The sequence below is a fragment of the Mixophyes fleayi genome, chromosome 6 (assembly GCF_038048845.1).
Source record: "Mixophyes fleayi isolate aMixFle1 chromosome 6, aMixFle1.hap1, whole genome shotgun sequence".
NCBI classification, from domain to species: domain Eukaryota; kingdom Metazoa; phylum Chordata; class Amphibia; order Anura; family Limnodynastidae; genus Mixophyes; species Mixophyes fleayi.
In genome coordinates this window covers 12,885,284-12,906,278 of record NC_134407.1, presented here as the reverse complement: position 1 = coordinate 12,906,278, position 20,995 = coordinate 12,885,284, and the positions used below count along the sequence as shown (strand labels likewise).

Here is a 20,995-nt window from a genome sequence, read left to right as displayed (position 1 = left end):
AACCACACTAAAATAACTGAAACAATAGATTGCAACAATAATCTAAAAAAAATCAAATATCAAAATCATTTTGGAAAAAAAGTCTGCAGTTTGATGTCAAAAATTAAATGACCATCAACTGACAAAATAAACAAGTTCCAAATTTGTTTGTTTAAAGGGGCTTCCACCCGGGGATAGACCCCCACCAATGTATTTTCTAATAAATACACATTTTTTTCATTCTAACTTTTTCTGTGCCTCTCAGTCAGGTCTGTACATCATCCAGATAGAAGGCCAGTTTACTAACTGAAATATAAGCAACAAAGTAACTTATTTAATTATAGTCAGATGCAATTATTTATCCGCTTAGTAGATACACAGCTGCTCGCCCACTTCCTAGTGACCCTGTACACGAAGCTACGTGCAACCTTTTACCAGATTGGGGTCTTGTTGGAAAATGCGTCACTTCTATGTTCTACCCACCAGCACGATGGAAATGGAGCAGAACAACAATATCAGGGACCAGTGTCGTGTTGATGAGCAGACTGACGAGCTTCAATGAGGGAATGACTCACACTCACTAGTGAGTAACCATAGTGGGGTGATGTCACCGTGATGACGGGCGTATTGTACAGTGACGTTCCTCAGATTTACAGTGGCGCCCTCTAGTGGTTTCCATTTCTGTTGCAATGCTACACTACACTCCTTGGTGGATCTTCTCCTAAACTAGCAAATATTAGCCTGGTGGCTGAGACTGGGCTCAGAAGCTTATTAGGAACATTTTAAAGAACAAAAAAATGCAGGTAGCCCAATGACCCAGCCCAGGGTCGCCCACTATGGAACCGGCCCAGGTGGAAGCTGCCGCCCAGCCAGCACCTACCTGTGATCTCACTCACTGGTAGGTACTCCCATCACTCTGCCTTCTCTCCTTTACTTAATCTGCAGCTGTTGCGATAGATTGAAGACGATTTGGGTATAAAAGTTGCCATTTTTGCTGCCTGTTTTTTAGCTTCTGTTATTGCTAATCTGATTTCCTTTTTACATATCTTCCTAGATTCCTCGTGTTTCCATAATTCAATTATTTAATCATCATCAACATTTATTTATATAGCGCCAGCAAATTCCGTAGCGCTTTATTTATTATTTATTGTTATGCTTTTTTTTTCAATGTCCCATTTGGTCTCTGCGTCTTTACTTATTGAAATACTTTCCCAGGTTACAGGTTTTAATGCTTCTCTGAACTGATTAAATTTTGCCCCTCTAAAATTCATAGGGGTCTGTTTATTAGGGTGAAAATGGGAGCTTTTGACGGATTTAGGGCTTCCTATTCATCTAAGCTGCTGCAATATTCTTTGCCAGGGACCTCTGTTGAAGCTTCCCCATAAACAGCGTGGAAAAGACTATTTACCACGGACAACGGTGGTACAAGTATTATTATTACTTATTACTATCTATTTTAACGAGGTTGGGGCTTCCCGTTCCATACGGACCAAAGACTGTCTGGCGAAACGTTAAGAGTCTTCCCACTGCCAGCCAGTATCGCTGGGGAGCTGAGCAGCATTCGCCATTGCACGCAGGTGCGCTCGTCGAAATAATAAATGTTCCAAAATATTTAAAAGGAATATTAAAAAACCAATAATTAGTTGAATATATTTCACAGATGAAAAAATGCTTTATTTGAATAGTAAAGCATTTTTTTTCATTGAATTTCTCCTGCTATCACCATGGCAATTATATATTTTCTCCCTTTGATAAATAGAGCTCTAAGTGATAATTCTCTTCCATCATTAATTGTAGGACTCCCAGCATTTGTTACCACATATATGATCATTTTATGGCCACTTCTAATTGTTCTCAGCTCCTTAATGCTTTTTCTTCTAATACGTTATTCTTCATACTCAGCAACAAGTGATACAAAGTGATATCTCTGGTTATCTTACATATGTCACATTGGTGGATCATGAGGTTGTACAGGATGAGACAATGGGGGTCATTTCTGAGCGTGCAAAAGTGCAAATGGTTTTGACTTTTTATTGCTGTTGTTGGAACGTGAAAACATCTCCTGGTGGCTCCGGCTAATCAGCAGCCTGTAGGCCAGGCATGAACCTCCCAGCGTTTCAACTTTGCTCCTCCAAAAATGGTAAATATGGGCATAGTATGCCATTCAGGGGACATGCGGATTCAGATTGGGGAGTGTCTTGTTCCCCCCTCCCCTCAATACTCATTGACGTCAGGTACCGGTTATCAGGACTGCTGCTATCTGGAGTTTTTGGACAGACCCCTAAAGTTGGGACTGTCCCGACTAAATCGGAACAGTTGGGTGGTATATATGAATGTGCCAAGTTATTAAGCAGCATCCAAAAATGTCATTTATTTTGCAGGACGAGACCATGACATGGGAGGTTCCGAAAGGGAGGAGAGTGTGTGTGTGGGGGGGGGGCATGGGCGGAGGGGGCTGAGCTTGGCGGATCGCGTCACCTTTGGCCCCACCCGTGACATGGTGACACTTACAAGTCATCTTACTGCGATGGCCAAAATGATGTGATTCCCAGAGAATCGTGTCATGGTGGCTCTAATCCTGCCCACTTCACTAGGATGGGCAGATGCGGGAGGATGCCCTACTCTCTCAGGAGTCCGGGAGAACTACCCGGAATTCAGGAGTCTCGCTGACATTCCGGGAGAGTTTGCTTGTATGCCATGTAGATGTGACTGACGGGGTGGCGGGGTGTATTTAGTACCAAGGATGTCTCGTCACTCTCATAATTCATTTAAGACATAAATGAGGCTGTAACAAGCAATATTTTTAAGTTGATTGATAAAGATATTGATGATAAAATAGGCTCTTATTTATAAATGACCTCCAATATCTCTAGAAACAATAATCTGGTTTGTGGGATTTAATGAAGGACCACGTACCATACTGCAATAAAGAAAAACTCTTCTCTTAAGCAAACTTGGGTCTGGGACTTGTAGTTCCACAATGACCGGCGAGCCGCAGGTGGCAGTAATAGCGGTTATTATAGTGTTGTTCTCTACAAGGCTGGGAAATGAGCAGTATTCCTAATTCTCTAGTAAACAGCAGCTTCACATTTTCCACCAGCAGAGACAGTCAGACAGCGAGCGCAGCGTGTGCACTAGATGTATATTTTCCAGTGTCTGAACTGTCTGCAGAGAGAGTCACTTCTCAGCTGGGGACTCACACAGGCGGGAAGAGAGTCAGCACATTCTCCATGTGACGTGTGACACATATATATAAGAGGGGAGACTGCTGCTGGCTGGGAAACTGACACTTACAGAGATGTATGTGACACCTGTCTGTGTCTTACTGCTCTGCACCTTCAGCACAGGTAAGAGAGGGGTAACTAGTGCTGTCAGTGTGCACAGTATTGTGTGTCTGGTGATGTCAGTGTGCACAGTATTGTGTGTCTGGTGATGTCAGTGTGCACAGTATTGTGTGTCTAGTGCTGTCAGTGTGCACAGTATTGTGTGTCTAGTGCTGTCAGTGTGCACAGTATTGTGTGCCCGGTGCTGTCAGTGTGCACAGTATTGTGTGTCCGGTGCTGTCAGTGTGCACAGTATTGTGTGTCCGGTGCTGTCAGTGTGCACAGTATTGTGTGTCCGGTGCTGTCAGTGTGCACAGTATTGTGTGCCGGTGCTGTCAGTGTGCACAGTATTGTGTGCCCGGTGCTGTCAGTGTGCACAGTATTGTGTGCCCGGTGCTGTCAGTGTGCACAGTATTGTGTGCCCGGTGCTGTCAGTGTGCACAGTATTGTGTGTCCGGTGCTGTCAGTGTGCACAGTATTGTGTGTCCGGTGCTGTCAGTGTGCACAGTATTGTGTGTCCGGTGCTGTCAGTGTGCACAGTATTGAGTGCCCGGTGCTGTCAGTGTGCACAGTATTGTGTGTCCGGTGCTGTCAGTGTGCACAGTATTGTGTGTCCGGTGCTGTCAGTGTGCACAGTATTGTGTGCCCAGTGCTGTCAGTGTGCACAGTATTGTGTGCCCAGTGCTGTCAGTATGCACAGTATTGTGTGTTCGGTGCTGTCAGTGTGCACAGTATTGTGTGTTCGGTGCTGTCAGTGTGCACAGTATTGTGTGCCCGGTGCTGTCAGTGTGCACAGTATTGTGTGTTCGGTGCTGTCAGTGTGCACAGTATTGTGTGTCCGGTGCTGTCAGTGTGCACAGTATTGTGTGTTCGGTGCTGTCAGTGTGCACAGTATTGTGTGTTCGGTGCTGTCAGTGTGCACAGTATTGTGTGTGCCCAGTGCTGTCAGTGTGCACAGTATTGTGTGCCCAGTGCTGTCAGTGTGCACAGTATTGTGTGCCCGGTGCTGTCAGTGTGCACAGTATTGTGTGCTAGCTGCTGTCAGTGTGCACAGATATGTCTGTGTGTGATTTCTATGCCAGCTGGTATATATGAATGATCTTCTCACCCGTTGTGTGTCTGCCTCTCTATGTCTCATGTACTCACTGCTCCTATCTCTCCTACAGTCTCTGCTGTGAATGTTACCGGTGTCCTTGGTGGTCAGGTAACTCTACCATGTAACATGACCAAGGATTTGCTGGATGCTGGTCGTCAGTCTACATACCCGGCGGGTTCTGTGTACTGGCAGAGGATAGATAGGTAAAGACTTGTCGCTTTGTTGCTCTTACTACCACAATATATTGAATATACAGTATATCACTAGGCAGATAGAGCCGCTTATGTTCAGTTGTTCCCCTTTGACCTGTCTATATAATAGAAGTGACATAGTACTATATTGTCACTTCCATTTTTTTGCCTTTTTATTAAGTATTTCTGGAGTCCTTTATGTTCTTTTACTAGTTCATCTCTCTCCCTCTTTTATACTCTTTATAATCCTACATTCTCCGTCCACCTCTAGCTGTCCATGCTCACTCCACCTCTAGCTGTCCATTCTGTTTTTACCTCTAGCATTATATCCTCTCTCCACTGCTAGCCATCCATCCTCTCTCCACTGCTAGCCATCCATTCTCTCTCCACCTCTAGCATTCTATCCTCACTCCACTGCTAGCCATCCATCCTCTCTCCACTGCTAGCCATCCATTCTCTCTCCACCTCTAGCAATCTATTTTCGCTCTACCTCTAGCTGTCCATCCTCCCTCCATCTCTAGCTGTTCAGCCTCGCTCCATCTCTAGCCATTCATCCTTGCTCCACCTCTAGCTGAATACTCCATCCTCACTTCTTCTCTAGCCATTCATCCATGCTCCACAAACCACCAATCCATCCTTGCTTCAGCTCTAGCTCCTTACTCCATCCTCGCTTCTTCTCTAGCCGTGCATTCTTGCTCCATATCTAGCAATCCATCCTTGCTCCTTCTCTAGCTCCATACTCCATCCTCACTTCTTCTTTAGCCATTTATCCTCGCTCCACCTCCAGGAATCATCCTCATCATCAACATTTATTTATATAGCGCCAGCAGATTCCGTAGTGCTTTACAATTGGGAGCAATCCATCCTTGCTCCACCTCTAGCTCCTTACTCCATCCTCGCTTCTTCTCTAGCTGTGCATTCTCGATACACCTGTAACCGTACATCCTCTCTCCACTTCTCGCTGTCCATTCTCGCTCCACCTCTCGCCGTCCATTCTCGCTCCACCCCTCACCGTCCATTCTCGCTCCACCCCTCACCGTCCATTCTCGCTCTACCTTTAGATGTCCTGTCTTATTCCACCTCTTGCTTATTGTTCTTCTTCCTTGATCTACCAATTGCCTGCTATCGTCATTCTACTTCTAGCCATCATCCTCATTTTAAAAGTCAAGATGGGAGGTGCTGGATGGGGATAGAGAGAAACAATCCCAAACTGATCAAGTGTTATTTATAGTGGGATTAAACAAACACCAAAATTGCACATTGTTGCAGAATCTTATATTTATCTTTATTCTGTTTGACATATAAGTATTAATATATCTCTATAGATATATGTTATATGTCTGCAAATATATTATATCAGCCTGACAATTGGTTGGCTCATAAACAAAAGGGGCGACATTACTTCTAGTCCAATCATACATTATATAATCACATTTATCACGTATGTGCCTATGACTGGCTCATGTGTCTTAAAAGGTAAAATACTCTACATCACTACGGTCCAATAAATATATCCATGTGATAATAAATATACTATATACACAGATATATTATATTGGCTCATTGACCATGCGGAATTTGTCCAACCCTGTAATCTGACATTAATATATTTGTATGCAGTCTAATATATATATATATATATATATATATATATATATATATATATATATATATATATATATATCTGTAGTTTTAATGATTCCAAGAATAATTCAACATGAAAATTCAGCTCTATTTTACTAACATTTATTTACGGTTTTACAAATTACAAAATAAGAAAACACAATGATAATAAGTCTTCTAATGACTTAGACTTCCTTTAACTACTTACAAAATACAAAACATACTATACAAACACTAACAATTATTATGCATGATGTATCCTTGCAAAAATATATAGAATTTAAACAGTATAATTGCCTGTTAGATGATATTAGAGGATCCTTCTGTCTGTTTCATCTCCTCCTGCACTTCACTCATTGAACTAACTAACAATGTCTCGGTCTCTCAGACATATATATATATATATATATATATATATATATATATATATATATATATAACACCATATATACAATCTTCCCTGAGCAATTTTGTTCAGAGTGTCGTAAGTCAGTCCTGCCCAGGGGAGGGAGGAGGGGAGTCATAAAGTGTGTCTTTGTTTTAAATAAGTTAAATATAATGATTGTCCAGCTGTCCTTAAAATAATTTTGACCCGATGTGACAAAGGGGTATAAACATGAGATGTCATAAAACGTAGGATCTCTCTTCCTCAATGACTATCTTTTGGGACCGGCTTTTGATGTGTAAATGACATTTTGTTTGGGAATCCAGTGACAAACTTGTTCCATTTACACAGTCGTGTTTGTGTCTCACTAAATGTGAATCCCACCCACCCCTGTTTCATGGACTGATCTGTTCCAGACATTTTCTAATAATTTTTTAGCTGCTGGAAATCAGATTTTAACATCCAAAAACTTAGCTTCTCTTGGACACATTTACACATAAAACTACATCTCAAGACATCTATGTTTTACATACAATAATATATATATATATATACATTATTATCTATGCTATTTTATTTCACACAATTTTCCCTTACTCCTATTACCTACTAAATTACTTGTTATTTTATTTGAACAATTACCTGTGTGGTAACAACATTTATTGAAGAATCATAAGCATTTACATGGGATCCCCTCAGCACTGTCAGGAAATAGTTACCAGAACTCATGATACCAGGAGTAAAATGTTCACATAGATCAGGGGGTAAGTGTATCAAGCTGAGAGTTTGAAAAACCAATCAGATTCTAGCTATCATTTATTTAGTACATTCTAGAAAATGACAGCTAGTATCTGATTGGTTGCTATAGGCAACATCTCCACTTTTCAAACCCACCGGAAAACTCTCAGCTTGATACATTTACCCCCAGGTGTTGGTGGAACACAAAAGTTTAACAAAGGAAGATAATACACTGATATTAGATCCATGTATCATAAGCATAGGGGCAATTACAGCAGTGATGGAGCTGGTGGCCCAGGAGACATATCTCCTGCATGTCTGACAACGAGGATCACCTTGAAACTTATAACTGAGAAGACGATTGACTAAGAGGATCCCAGTTATATGGTTATGTTTGTTCAACAGAAGATTGGGATTGCTTCCATCTATCCCCATCCAGCGCCCCCCAGCTTGATTTTATTCTCCAAAACACCTCTTGGTGTAACTGACAGCCCCTAACCTGAGACTGTGCCGTTCCTCGTGCAGCACAGCAGGTTATAGCTTCTCACTCACAAGTTACTAATACTTAAATTGATTGTTTCTTTATTAACTTTCTTTGATTTAATTACATTATACCATTCTTGCTTTGTACATACTGTATGTCTTTAATGTATTATTTTATATCAGGAAGTTGTGTGCATTTTTATTAATCATCCTCACGTTGTGCCATGTTCTCCATTTATAATCTGCTTCTTGCTTTCCATTCTCACTTTACTACTTGTATTTTACCCTCACTCTCCTACATACTCTCTCCATCCTCACTCTCCACCCTCACTCTACCTCTCCATCCTCACTCTACCTCTCACTCTACCTCTCACTCTCCACCCTTACTCTCCACCCTCACTCTACCTCTCCATCCTCACTCTACCTCTCACTCTCCACCCTCACTCTCCACCCTCACTCTACCTCTCACCCTCACTCTACCTCTCACTCTCCACCCTCACTCTACCTCTCCATCCTCACTTTCCACCCTCACTCTACCTCTCCATCCTCACTCTACCTCTCACTCTCCACCCTCACTCTACCTCTCCATCCTCACTCTACCTCTCACTCTCCACCCTCACTCTACCTCTCCATCCTCACTCTACCTCTCACTCTCTATTCTCACTCTCCTCCCGCTCCTCATTCTCACTCTACCTCTCCATCCTCACTCTACCTCTCACTCTCCATCTTCACTCTGTCCTGATCTCTGTTCTCACTTTATCTCATCAATGTCCTCCTTTCCATTCTCACTCTACCTCTTGCTCTCCATCATTGGTATATCTTTTGCACTCATACATCACTCTACCTACCACTCATGGTAATCTTCACTGTGTCTCCCGCTCTCCATCCTCTGCACTGTGTCTCCCGCTCTCCATCCTCTGCACTCTGCCTCCCACTTGCCATCTTATGCACTCTGCCTCCTGCTCTCCATCCTCTGCACTGTGCCACCCGCTCTCCATCCTCTACACTCTGCCTCCTGCTCTCCATCCTCTACACTCTGCCTCCTGCTCTCCATCCTCTGTACTCTGCCTCCTGCTCTCCATCCTCTGTACTCTGCCTCCTGCTCTCCATCCTCTCTACTCTGTCTTCTGCTCTCCATCCTCTGCACTCTGCCTCCCACTCTCCATCCTCTTCACTCTGCCTCCTGCTCTCCATCCTGTTCACTCTGCCTCCTGCTCTCCATCCTGTGCACTCTGCCTCCCGCTCTCCATCCTCTGCACTCTGCCTCCCGCTTGCCATCCTCTGCACTCTGCCTCCTGCTCTCCATTCTATTCACTCTGTCACCTGCTCTCCATCCTCTGCACTCTGCCACCTGCTCTCCATCCTCTGCACTCTGCCTCCTGCTCTCCATTCTATTCACTCTGTCTCCTGCTCTCCCTCCTCTACACTCTGCCTCCCACTCTCCATCCTCTTCACTCTGCCTCCTGCTCTCCATCCTGTTCACTCTGCCTCCTGCTCTCCATCCTCTTCACTCTGCCTCCTGCTCTCCATTCTATTCACTCTGTCTTCTGCTCTCCATCCTCTGCACTCTGCATCCCGCTCTCCATCCACTTCACTCTGCATCCTGCTCTCCATCCTGTTCACTCTGCCTCCTGCTCTCCATCCTCTTCACTCTGCCTCCTGCTCTCCATTCTATTCACTCTGTCTTCTGCTCTCCATCCTCTGCACTCTGCCTCCCACTCTCCGTCCTCTTCACTCTGCCTCCTGCTCTCCATCCTGTACACTCTGCCTCCCGCTCTCCATTCTATTCATTCTGTCTCCTGCTCTCCATCCTCTACACTCTGCCTCCGGCTCTCCATCCTCTGCACTCTGCCTCCCGCTCTCCATCCTCTGCACTCTGCCTCCTGCTCTCCATCCTCTGCACTCTGCCTCCCGCTCTCCATCCTCTGCACTCTGCCTCCCGCTCTCCATCCTCTGCACTCTGCCTCCTGCTCTCCATCCTGTACACTCTGCCTCCTGCTCTCCATCCTCTGCACTCTGCCTCCCGCTCTCCATTCTATTCACTCTGTCTCCTGCTCTCCATCCTCTTCACTCTGTCTCCGGCTCTCCATCCTCTGCACTCTGCCTCCTGCTCTCCATCCTGTACACTCTGTCTCCGGCTCTCCATCCTGTACACTCTGCCTCCAGCTCTCCATCCTGTACACTCTGCCTCCGGCTCTCCATCCTCTACACTCTGCCCTCTGCCTTCCGCTCTCCATCCTCTACACTCTGCCTTCCGCTCTCCATCCTCTACACTCTGCCTCCCGCTCTCCATCCTCTATACTATGCCTCCCGCTCTCCATCCTTTTCCCTCTGCTTCCTGCTCTCCATCCTCTGCACTCTGCCTCCCGCTCTCCATCCTCTACACTCTGCCTCCTGCTCTCCATCCTCTTCACTCTGCTTTCTGCTCTCCATCCTCTTCACTCTGCTTCCTGCTCTCCATCCTTTTCCCTCTGCACTCTGCCTCCTGCTTTCCATCCTCTGCACTCTGCCTCATGATCTCTGGCCTCAATTTCCCTGTTGCTCAGGCTCAGTATTATGTCCTCTTGTGCTGTATTTACCCTGCACCTGTTTCCCGCTCACATCCAAATTTTCTTCTTCTCTCAAAAATGAATTCTATTTTCTTACCTATCACACTCCCCAGTGATACTTCTGCCATCTACACCCTTTCCCTCTGTTCATCTCTTTCTCAACATCGATCTTTCCTATCTTAGGAAACAGAAGAAACAGAGGACGCTGGTCTCAGTATTTCCAAGTGGACTTACTTCCATAGCTCAATCTATGAAGTCACGTGTCCTGATCCTGCAGTCTCAGATTGATCTGGGAGTTTTTTCATTGCACCTGAAAGATGTGAGAGAGGAGGATGCTGGGACATACCAGGGGAAGGCAAAATATGGAGACAGCAAACAGAGATGTTCAGTAAAACTGCGAATCATAAAACGTATGTACCTCTATCATCTATGATATATATGTCATAGTAACATTACACTCAGTCTAGTGACACTACCATATATATTAGATTTATAGGATATGTGGGTATAATGTTTTTAATGATGTTGTTTAGGAAATTTTATATTCCAGATTGATTTGTCAACTTACAGACACCATAAACCGATGTTTATCTTCCCATAAGATGATCTTATAATCTTATACTGCAGTGTTTCCTTTGTTAATAGAATCAGTCTCTATATGGTCTACGCTGATCTTTATGAGGATTTTAGATAGAGTCATATATAAAGAAAGTACACCCTTCATAGCTAGTGGGTCTCTATACTGACACCATGATCAGTGGATGTCTATGCTGGTCACATGGTCAGTTAGGTACCCACACCAAGCACATGATCAGTGGGTCTTTATACCAAACCAATGATCAGTGGGCGTCTATGATGATCACATGATCAGTGGGTCTCTATACCGAACCAATGATCAGTGGGTGTCTATACTGACACAATGATCAGTGGATATCTATGCTGGTCACATGTTCAGGTAGGTACCTGCACCGAGCACATGATCAGTGGGTCTTTATACCGAACCAATGATCAGTGGGTGTCTATAATGATCACATGGTCAGTGGGTCTCTATACCGAACCAATGATCAGTGAGTGTCTATGATGATCACATGATCAGTGGATCTCAATTCTGAACAAATGATCAGTGGATGTCATAGCTGATCACATTGTCTGTTAGGTTACCCGTACTGATCACATGGTCAGTGGGTCTCTATACTGAGCCAATCATCAGTGGGTGTTCATGCTCATCAGGAGATCCATAGGTATTCATATTTAGCAGATGTCAGAGCACTTTGTGTATTCTCCTGTCATGTATGTCTGATAATGTTCTTATAAAATGTAGGTATGTGCTGGGACTCCTCCAATAAATGCCACCTTATCCCTATACTGAATGCGATTCTTCCCCGTTAGAACCGTAAAACTGTGGTAGCAATTCCACCTGCTACATTAAATGATGTGACTGTAAATATGTACAATATAACGGTACCTGCTGGGTGTGTGGCAGTCTGAGAACAGTACTGTAGGATGTATTCAGTACTTTACATGGGCAGCTGCAATAGTGAAAGAAATTTGGGCAATGTGAGGTACAGAGGAACCTGTGAGTCACCCTGCCTATCTATAAATCACACTGTCCTCACTGTACATCACTATGGAATATGTTGGTCCTTTATGCGTGAATGACAATAGCAGCAGCAATGTGGGCATGAACAGAGAACACTGGCACACAGATTGTTACAGATGTTTTAAAAAAGGTTCTTCCACACCCCCTACACACATCCTGTTATCACCAAACGTATATTGGGGGCTCTGGTGACTCACACACAGGGGGGGATTCAGGAAACTGCGTCATACACTAAAACCAAAGAGCACGGGGGTCCCAGGGACGGCTGTTAGTGCATCACAATTTCCCTTGTGTAAATGAAAAATAAATTGTTATTAAGATTCACTGAACAACAGAAGGTGGGAGAATAGAAAGAGGAATAAGGAGAGAAAGTCTCAGAGGAGGAAAAAATAGACAGAAAGCAAAACGAGCGAGAGAGAGAGTAGGAGAAACGTATAGAAAGAAGTTGATAGAAGAACGTAAGAGAGTAGGATGATGGAGACTGTCTCATCTAATAGTGTCTTTAGTACATTCCTTACTTCTAAAGCACAAATATCCCACATGTTAGTTAAGGCTTTGTTTTCTCTAATAATAAGTTACTAAAGAAGCATTGAAACGTCTTAGGGCTAGATTTACTAAGCTGCGGGTTTGAAAGAGTGGGGATGTTGCCTATAGCAACCAATCAGATACTAGCTTTCATTTATTTAGTACTTTTTACAAAATGATAGCTACAATCTGATTGGTTGCTATAGGCAACATCCCCACTTTTTCAAACCCGCAGCTTAGTAAATCTAGCCCATAGTCTTCAACTTTAGGAAAAATACCCAATATATTATACTTTTAAAAATCGCACATCTAGTAGTTATCAAATTAGATTTTCCAGATTTATAATAATTACCCAACACTGTTTTGTGCAAAATTCTCAGGTGACAAAATATGTGATGAATACATATGTTCATGGGCCCCTGATGATAGATTCTGAACAAGTTGTGGGTCACAGAAAACCGTAATTGGCCGACAGACAGTGGGGCAGACATCCATGATCTAAGTGATATAACTCACCAGGGGGCCCAGTGACACAGTGGTTAGTATTGCTGCCATCGCTGTGGTACTAGGTTTGATTTTGATAGGTCCTGTGGTGGGGGAAATTAAATTGTAAGCTCTACTGCAGCACGTTAGTGAAACTTATTTGGTTGTACAGCCCTGTTCAATATGTTGGTGGTATAGGAATAAAAGGATAATAATTTCTGGGAATAGTCCAAAATTATTTACAGACACGAACAGAGCCAGATTTGTATAATTGAAGCCTGCAGACACACAGCTCCCTAATCCCCATCCTCATCTGTTACCTAACATACCGCAACCTTGCCGTTCCGGTCACAGGACATAATATATCCACGATCACTGGCTGGAACATTTCCCAAACTCAATTAACATTTTTAAGTCAATTTTTGATTGCCAATAAAAAGGGAATGTCTGACATGTTAGAAACATTTGTTAGTTAACATAACTAATATAATATCTTTACATAAACATCTTGTCTAGTTCACCTTTAAAGTTATTGGGCCTGATTGCATATTGCCCGCAAAAATTACTCTGCCCAGAACTGGGCACATACACTTACAATTTCGCGGAGTAAAGTGGGCGGGGAAGGGGCGTCAATGTACAGTAGGGGCGCGCCAAACTTGAGCTCATGTAGCCACGCCCGAATCCAGCTTTGAGCTACTTATTTTTCTGCTCTTGCTCCAGCTACAGGGCTAGTCTAAGTCCTGATCAGTAGTGATGTCAGTATCGTATGCATGCTATAACATATGTTTGCGATCACAAGCAACTGTATAAAAGTGTTTTATGTTCATTAGACATTAACCACATTCTAATAAATGTTTTTAATGGCAAATTTAATGATGCTCATATCCTCTTCTTGTCCAGTCACACAGTCTCCCCCTGGCCTTCTTCCTGAGAAGAGTTCTGTCAATCTGACATGTTCTGTTGTTGGTCCGGAACAAACGTCTCTCTCAATCCGCTGGTTTCATCGTGGCGTCCTGGTTCATTCATCCAGCAGAATTTCAGTATCAGGGGCCGATCTGTCTATTCTCAGCCTCACTCAAGATGATGGAGGCGAATGGAGCTGCGAGGAGGACGGTGTGAGATCCAATCTGACGCTCAGGCTGCTCGGTGAGTAAACTTCAAAAGATAATCTTATATTTGGACCTGGATCTCATATTTACATAGGCAACCTGTGGCTCTCGGGCTGGTGTGAGACTACAAGTCCCAGCACGCCCTTCCATCCTTTCCTCAACACCTGGAGAGGCGCAGGTAACCTACCTCTATCATTTAGTATCGTATGCCAGCATCCCAATGCTGTATCTGTTTCAGATAGAAACCTTATTTGCAGAATTGCATAGAAAATAAAGTTACATCAACAATGTCATTCAAATAGTAAAGTTGCAAAACATTAAAAATGAAAGACTAATATGTGTATATCACCACCACCAATAGAGGAAACGTATACAATAATACTGACATCACTTCATCATCATCATCATCATCATCATCATTTATTTATATAGTGCCAACATATTCCGTAGCGCTTTGGGGACAAACATAGTAAACTCATAAACAAACTGGGTAAAACAGACAGAGAGGTGAGAAGGCTGCTCACAAGCTTACAATCTATTGGACAATGGGAGTTTGACACATGAGGTTAAGTCTACATTTGCAGTCGGCCCAGCCAGACTGCAAAGGTAAAAGTGACTCATAAGCTAAATGATCCCATCACACAACAATGTTGGTCAAGGGGTATTTGTATAACAGGTGGTAATAGGGTAATGTAGTGAGGTTAAGACGGTGGTTGAGGAATATTATAAGCTTGTCTGAAGAGGTGGGTTTTCAGAGAACGCTTGAAAGCTTGTAGACTAGAGGTTATCATTACACAAACACATAATATTATGAATATTCCTCTTTGCTGTTATGTGGTCAATGATCCATCTGTCTGCCTCCACCAGGTATCTCCGGCCCGTCCTCTCTCTCTGTTTACACCGCCACCGGCTCCTCGGCCGAGCTCCCCTGTAACGTCACTGACACGCCCGCGGAATGGCCACTTAGTGTACGCTGGAGCGGACGCACAGGCCCCGTCGGGGACAATAAACAAGTGCTTCTACTCAACCACGTGAGAGCTGAGGATGCTGGGACCTACCGATGTGACATTACTTATAGAGGCCAAGAGATGTCCAGACTGGTGCACCTCAGGGTCATCCAAGGTCAGTGGGTGAATTATACTGTAAGATAACACTTCGTAGACAATGGAAAATTAAAGGGCTGTAACCCACAGCAACCAATCAGATGTTTGCTTTCATTTTCTTTAGCTGCATTAGACACATGACAGTAAGAGTGTGATTGGTTGCTGTGGCTTACAGCACATAGCGATGAATTATTAAATAAGCTCCGTAGTGTCTGTTAGTCTGTGATAACCAATGTACACAGCTTGATGGGGGAATACTAATGATACATTGATCTGTGTGTATATATATCAAACAATGTGTCCAAAAAAGTAAATTTTATATAGTTGCAACACAATGTTCTGCAAATAGTGCACTCATAGTACTGAATATTTTGTATGTATGTTCTGTATCTATGTAAATAGATTTGGTGTGTGGTCACTCACTGATACATGTGCTGGTGTGGAGTAATATACTGACACTGAGAATAAAATTAGCTGCAAAACTGAATTTTGCAGCCCTCTGACATCACCTTCGTGGGTAGGAGCGTTTTGGAGACATGTTCCAGTATGGAGAAGTTTGTTAGTGGATTAGTGGAGCTCTCTGACAAGACTGCAACCTCTATAAAAAGATAACATAAGTTCTGAAATCCTTCTCTTTTGTCCACAGTGTCTCCTCCAGGCCCTACAATGGCCAGAGAGGGTTCCTCCCTGCAGTTGGTGTGTAACGTCAGCGGATTATCCGGAGAAGAGAAGTTCGAGTGGACGAGACCTTCGGATCCCACAGGACAACAGAGAGCGCTAAGAGGGGCCTTACTGGACCTTCCCATTGTACACTCACGGGACTCTGGGACCTGGATCTGCTCAGTTTATGGGATGAACGGGAGTCTGGGAAAAGTGGAACATTTCATCCATATACTTGGTAACCGTTCTTTTATTAAATATCAATTATTTTTCCTACTGTGATATTTCATTATTTCTTCATTACTCCTATTACTATCTCTCTTGTCTATTTCTCCTTTTCTCCTAAAACTATCTTGCTTATTGCTGTCTTCTAACTCTTTGAGAGTAGATTTATCAAGCATTCTAAAAGGGAAAAGTGGAGGTGTTGCCCATAGCAACCAATAAGATTCTAGCTATCATTTTCTAGAATGTACTAGATAAATGATAGCTAGAATCAGATTGGTTGCTATGGGCAACACCTCCACTTTTCCCTTTAGGAATGTTTGATGCATCTACCTCTTTATCTCTTTTAATTAGGATCTCTCCAGAGATTGTGGCCTCTTGATATAGCTTACAGTCATCACATTAACTTTCCACCTCTCTCTCTCCACCAGCACAATATATTTGTAGCTCAGTCTCTCTCTTCATTACAATATCCACTTTTATTATTATCTTTTATATCCATACTCCCTCTCGTTACACCATTTTGTTATTCTCTAGCTCTCTGCTTCTCTCTCCACCATATTGTTTTCCTCTACCTGCTCCTCTCTAAACCATCCTGTTACCTTCCTCTACCTGATCCTCTCTCCACCATCCTGTTATCTTCCTCTACCTTCTCCTCTCTCCACCATCCTGTTATCTTCCTCTACCTGCTCCTCTCTCCACCATCCTGTTATCTTCCTTTACCTGCTCCTCTCTCCACCATCATGTTACCTTCCTCTACCTGCTCCTCTACCTGCTCCTCTCCCTACCATCCTGTTATCTTTCTCTACCTGCTCCTATCTCCACCATCCTGTTATCTTCCTCTACCTGCTTCTCTCTTCACCATCCAGTTATCTTCCTCTACCTGCTCCTCTCTCCACCATCATGTTATCTTCCTCTACCTGCTCCTCTCTCTACCATCCAGTTATCTTTCTCTACCTGCTCCTCTCTCCACCATCCTGTTATCTTCCTCTACCTGCTCCTCTCTCCACCAACCTGTTATCTTCCTCTACCTGCTCCTCTCTCCACCATCATGTTACCTTCCTCTACCTGCTCCTCTCTCTACCATCCAGTTATCTTTCTCTACCTGCTCCTCTCTCCACCATCATGTTACCTTCCTCTACCTGCTCCTCTCTCCACCATCCTGTTATCTTCCTCTACTTGCTCCTCTCTCCACCATCCAGTTATCTTCCTCTACCTGCTCCTCTCTCCACCATCATGTTACCTTCCTCTACCTGCTCCTCTCTCCACCATCCTGTTATCTTCCTCTACCTGCTCCTCTCTCCACCATCATGTTACCTGCCTCTACCTGCTCCTCTCTCTACCATCCAGTTACCTTCCTCTACCTTCTCCTCTCTCCACCATCCAGTTATCTTCCTCTACCTGCTCCTCTCTCCACCATCATGTTACCTTCCTCTACCTGCTCCTCCCTCCACCATCCAGTTACCTTCCTCTACCTGCTCCTCTCTCCACCATCATGTTACCTTCCTCTACCTGCTCCTCTCTCCACCCTCCTGCTATCTTCCTCTACCTGCTCCTCTCTTCACCATTGGTTTGGTCTCTTCTTGCTCTTCATTTCATTGCATTGTCACCTTCCACTAACTGTTACACCTTCTCCATCCCAGCTGCTCAGACTGCAGGTATCGGATCGCTCTCATCCTGGCGTTTCATCCTCCCGCTGTGTCTACTACTGATTTTTGGACTAATAGCAATTGCTGTTGTTTCTTTCCGCAACCGGCAGGTTCGTTTCTCATCTACCTCCATCCAATGTTATCTCCCTATGTTTTATTACGGCGTCAATTTTGCTCTTGTGGCTGCTGATACTTGTATCTTTCTGGCCCTGTATTTCCGTGTGTGGGGTTATTATGGGGTTTAACTCTCCCCCGTAGGAGGTTAGAGAGTAGGGTGGAAGTAAGATGTAAATAGAGAAGTATGAAGGCATTGTGCTATAATTGAGATCAGGCACAGCTGAGAAACCTTTCCCCTTTCATCTTTTGTTGAAAACCACTGTATGGAAACTTACCAGTGATAAATCCTGCTCCCTCTCTCACCGTGTCTTTCTGCTGCTCTCTCTAATATGGATCACTGTCCTGTGTCTATCTATGTCTATATCTTCCATCACCATTCCCCTGTATTTATTTATGTCCCCCTGCTCTCCATATGTTTCACTTCCTCCACTCACAGAAGGTTTTCTCTTAGATGACAGAAGTCTCTCAGTAGTTTACATGTTTTATAGTCTCTTCCTGGATTATTCTTTCTTTGTACATCTCACTCTAATTCCATTTTCTTCTCCTGCATCATAAGATTTTTTTTCACTTGTCCTATAAATTCTGACTGTGTCTCCTCCACTCCCGCTGTCTCATTTGTATACAGAGTCGTAACCAGGGTTGTGCGATAGGGGCGCTGAAGGGGGAGCACCGTTTATGAATATTTTTTGGTTCATTTGGTTAAAATTAAGGGCTAGGGAGGCAGCATTTTTCTTTCTTGCCCCAGGTACTAAAATATTAATTTACGGCTCTGTTGTGTGTGTGTATGTGTGTGTGTGTGTGTGTGTATACATATACACACATATATACATCTCTTTCTTTGTCTCTCCTTCCACGCAAATGCTTCTGTATTTTCTCTCTGACTCTCTCTCTGTCTGTCACTCTCTTCTGTCTCTACATCACTTTCTGTCTATTTCCTCTAGCTGTCCATTTCCCTCTGTCTCTTTCTCTGCCTATCACTTGCTCTTGCTGTCCCTTCCTGTCTAATTTCTATGTAGAGTATTCTACTGTTCCTACAGCTCTCCCTTTTTCTCTTTTTGTCTGTGATCCCATCTCTTTCTCTCTTCTGTCATCCCTGTCTCTTTCACTCTTCTCTAGTTATTTCTCATGTCTCGTTTTCTGATACTCTCCATATTTTGCTGTCTCCGTGACTGTCTCTGAATGTCTCTTCCTGCACCCGTTTCTCTGTCTGGCTGTCACTCCACATCTGTCACCACATCTCTTCCTGTCTCGTTCTTCTGATCTCCCCTCTCACTTTGCTCTCTTCTATTTCAGAGGCGCCTGTCTCATCTAGCAGCTCTGGCGCACATGGAGGGTCTCTCCGTCTCTCACCCAAAGAAGATCTCTGAGTGCGAATGATCTAGTGGATCCCTGCTGTGAACTCCTCGTTACGCCAAATGTCGCTCTGCGCTAGATGTATGTGTTCATTTTATGTTTACTTTGGATACGTTCATGGTGATATAGTTTTAAAAAGTTTGAAAGCAACATGGTTGACTAACATTAGTTATCGTTATTGAGTTATTGCTTCGGAGAGCTTGCAATCTAATCGTTGGATAGTATTTCAGGAAGACGACGAGTCCAATAGTTTACTCAACAAATAAAAAGTATTCACACGCTCGGGCTGCGAGACTGAAACTGAACGCAAAAATATTAAACCACTTAAACTCTACTTAGTTAGCATCTGATATATTTTATTATATTTTCCATTGTGAAAACAATTTTGTGGTATTATATTTGATTGCATTGTGCATTTTTTCCCCCTCGTTGGTTTCAGAAGCCTGTTGTGGAAGATATTCTATATATCTTATCTACATATCTATTGCTTTGTTTTCTTACTTACTGTCTACGTTTAATCCTCCCTCCGACCGATCTTTCTTCTTTCAATTCCTAAACATCTGCAGAAATTAAATTACCAGGAGTTTGTAGTATATAATATATACACATTTAAAGATGTTTAGTACAGGTTTGGATCTGTTATTCAGACTTGAGAAGTGTAACGGTTTTAGTGCCTAAAATATACAAATCGCTTATAAAAATGATCCCTATGTTTACTCACTCCCTGGAAACCTTCTCTAATACTTTGCGTTACCCGATAAAGGATCCTGCACCTGTATATGTTCAAGAATTGTAGCATAAATACAGTTTATATAAATATATGTAAAATTAATATGGTAAATTAAGTTTTAAGTTTGCAGTAAAATGTAAAATAATTTATTTAAGAAATGTTTAAATATGTAGCAAATAACGAAGACACATTAAATACCTCAGCAATGGGTTTTTGTTAATTTTTTCAATGCGAAAAACTTGTATTTTATTTCTGGTTGTTCTGATCTTTTCTGGAATGTAAATTATTGTCCAGTATTATTATTATTTTTTTTTTTATAAAGCTCTGACATATAATGCAATGCTGCACATGAATGAAATTATGATACAAACAGATAACACACAAACAGAAGGAATATATGGTAAATATTGACAACACCATACCATATAAAGTTATAAGGTGTGTCCCTGCATTAGCCGAACTGCGGTGAACGGGTGCTCTGCCCACCAGCTACTGGTGCATGAAGTGGAGTTTAAGATGTAACCTAGTGCTTCAAATAGGTGTTAGGAACGCCCCTTAGGCATGGCCCCACCCCCATCCCGTATCATATATTTGCCAACTCTCCCTGAATGTCAGTGAGGCTCCCTGAAATAGGGGTGATCTCCCTCACTCCCTGAAGAGTCTGGCATTCTCCCTGATGCTGAGCCAGTACAAGACATGGTTGGCTTCGCCATCTGTGGCATGATGACACAGTTCAGAAATTGTGTCCTATGTCCATGTATTGATACCCGTGGAGGTGGCCATTTTCATGGAGACCAAGATTTAATCAAAGACTGACAGGTAAGACAACATGACTTCAGTAATGGAGACAGAAATGTAAAAGACCCTTCAGTCTCTAGAGATTCATTAGCTGCTTTTCTTTAACGCATAGTTGCCTACTCTCCCGGGAATGTCCGGGAGACTCCCGCATTTCTGAGAGACCTCCCGGGCTCCCGGGAGAGCAGGGCAACCTCCTGGTTCTCGTCCCCGCAACAGATAAGTTTAGGGGGGGTGGAGCTTAATAAAGCAAATATTGCATCATATTAGCCCCGCCTCCTG

General features: G+C 43.2%; 1 protein-coding gene across 1 annotated transcript; it reads left to right on the top strand.

The window, feature by feature from the left end:
- Nucleotides 1-3,143: 3,143 nt before the first annotated feature.
- On the top strand, nt 3,144-20,128 carry LAG3 (lymphocyte activating 3). Its single transcript, XM_075215131.1, has 8 exons — nt 3,144-3,326; nt 4,469-4,601; nt 10,551-10,777; nt 13,876-14,121; nt 14,952-15,206; nt 15,834-16,085; nt 17,713-17,828; nt 19,129-20,128. Exons 1-8 carry the CDS (start codon nt 3,278-3,280, stop codon nt 19,210-19,212), a joined length of 1,362 nt encoding a protein of 453 aa, XP_075071232.1. The 5' UTR covers nt 3,144-3,277; the 3' UTR covers nt 19,213-20,128.
- Nucleotides 20,129-20,995: the final 867 nt, after the last annotated feature.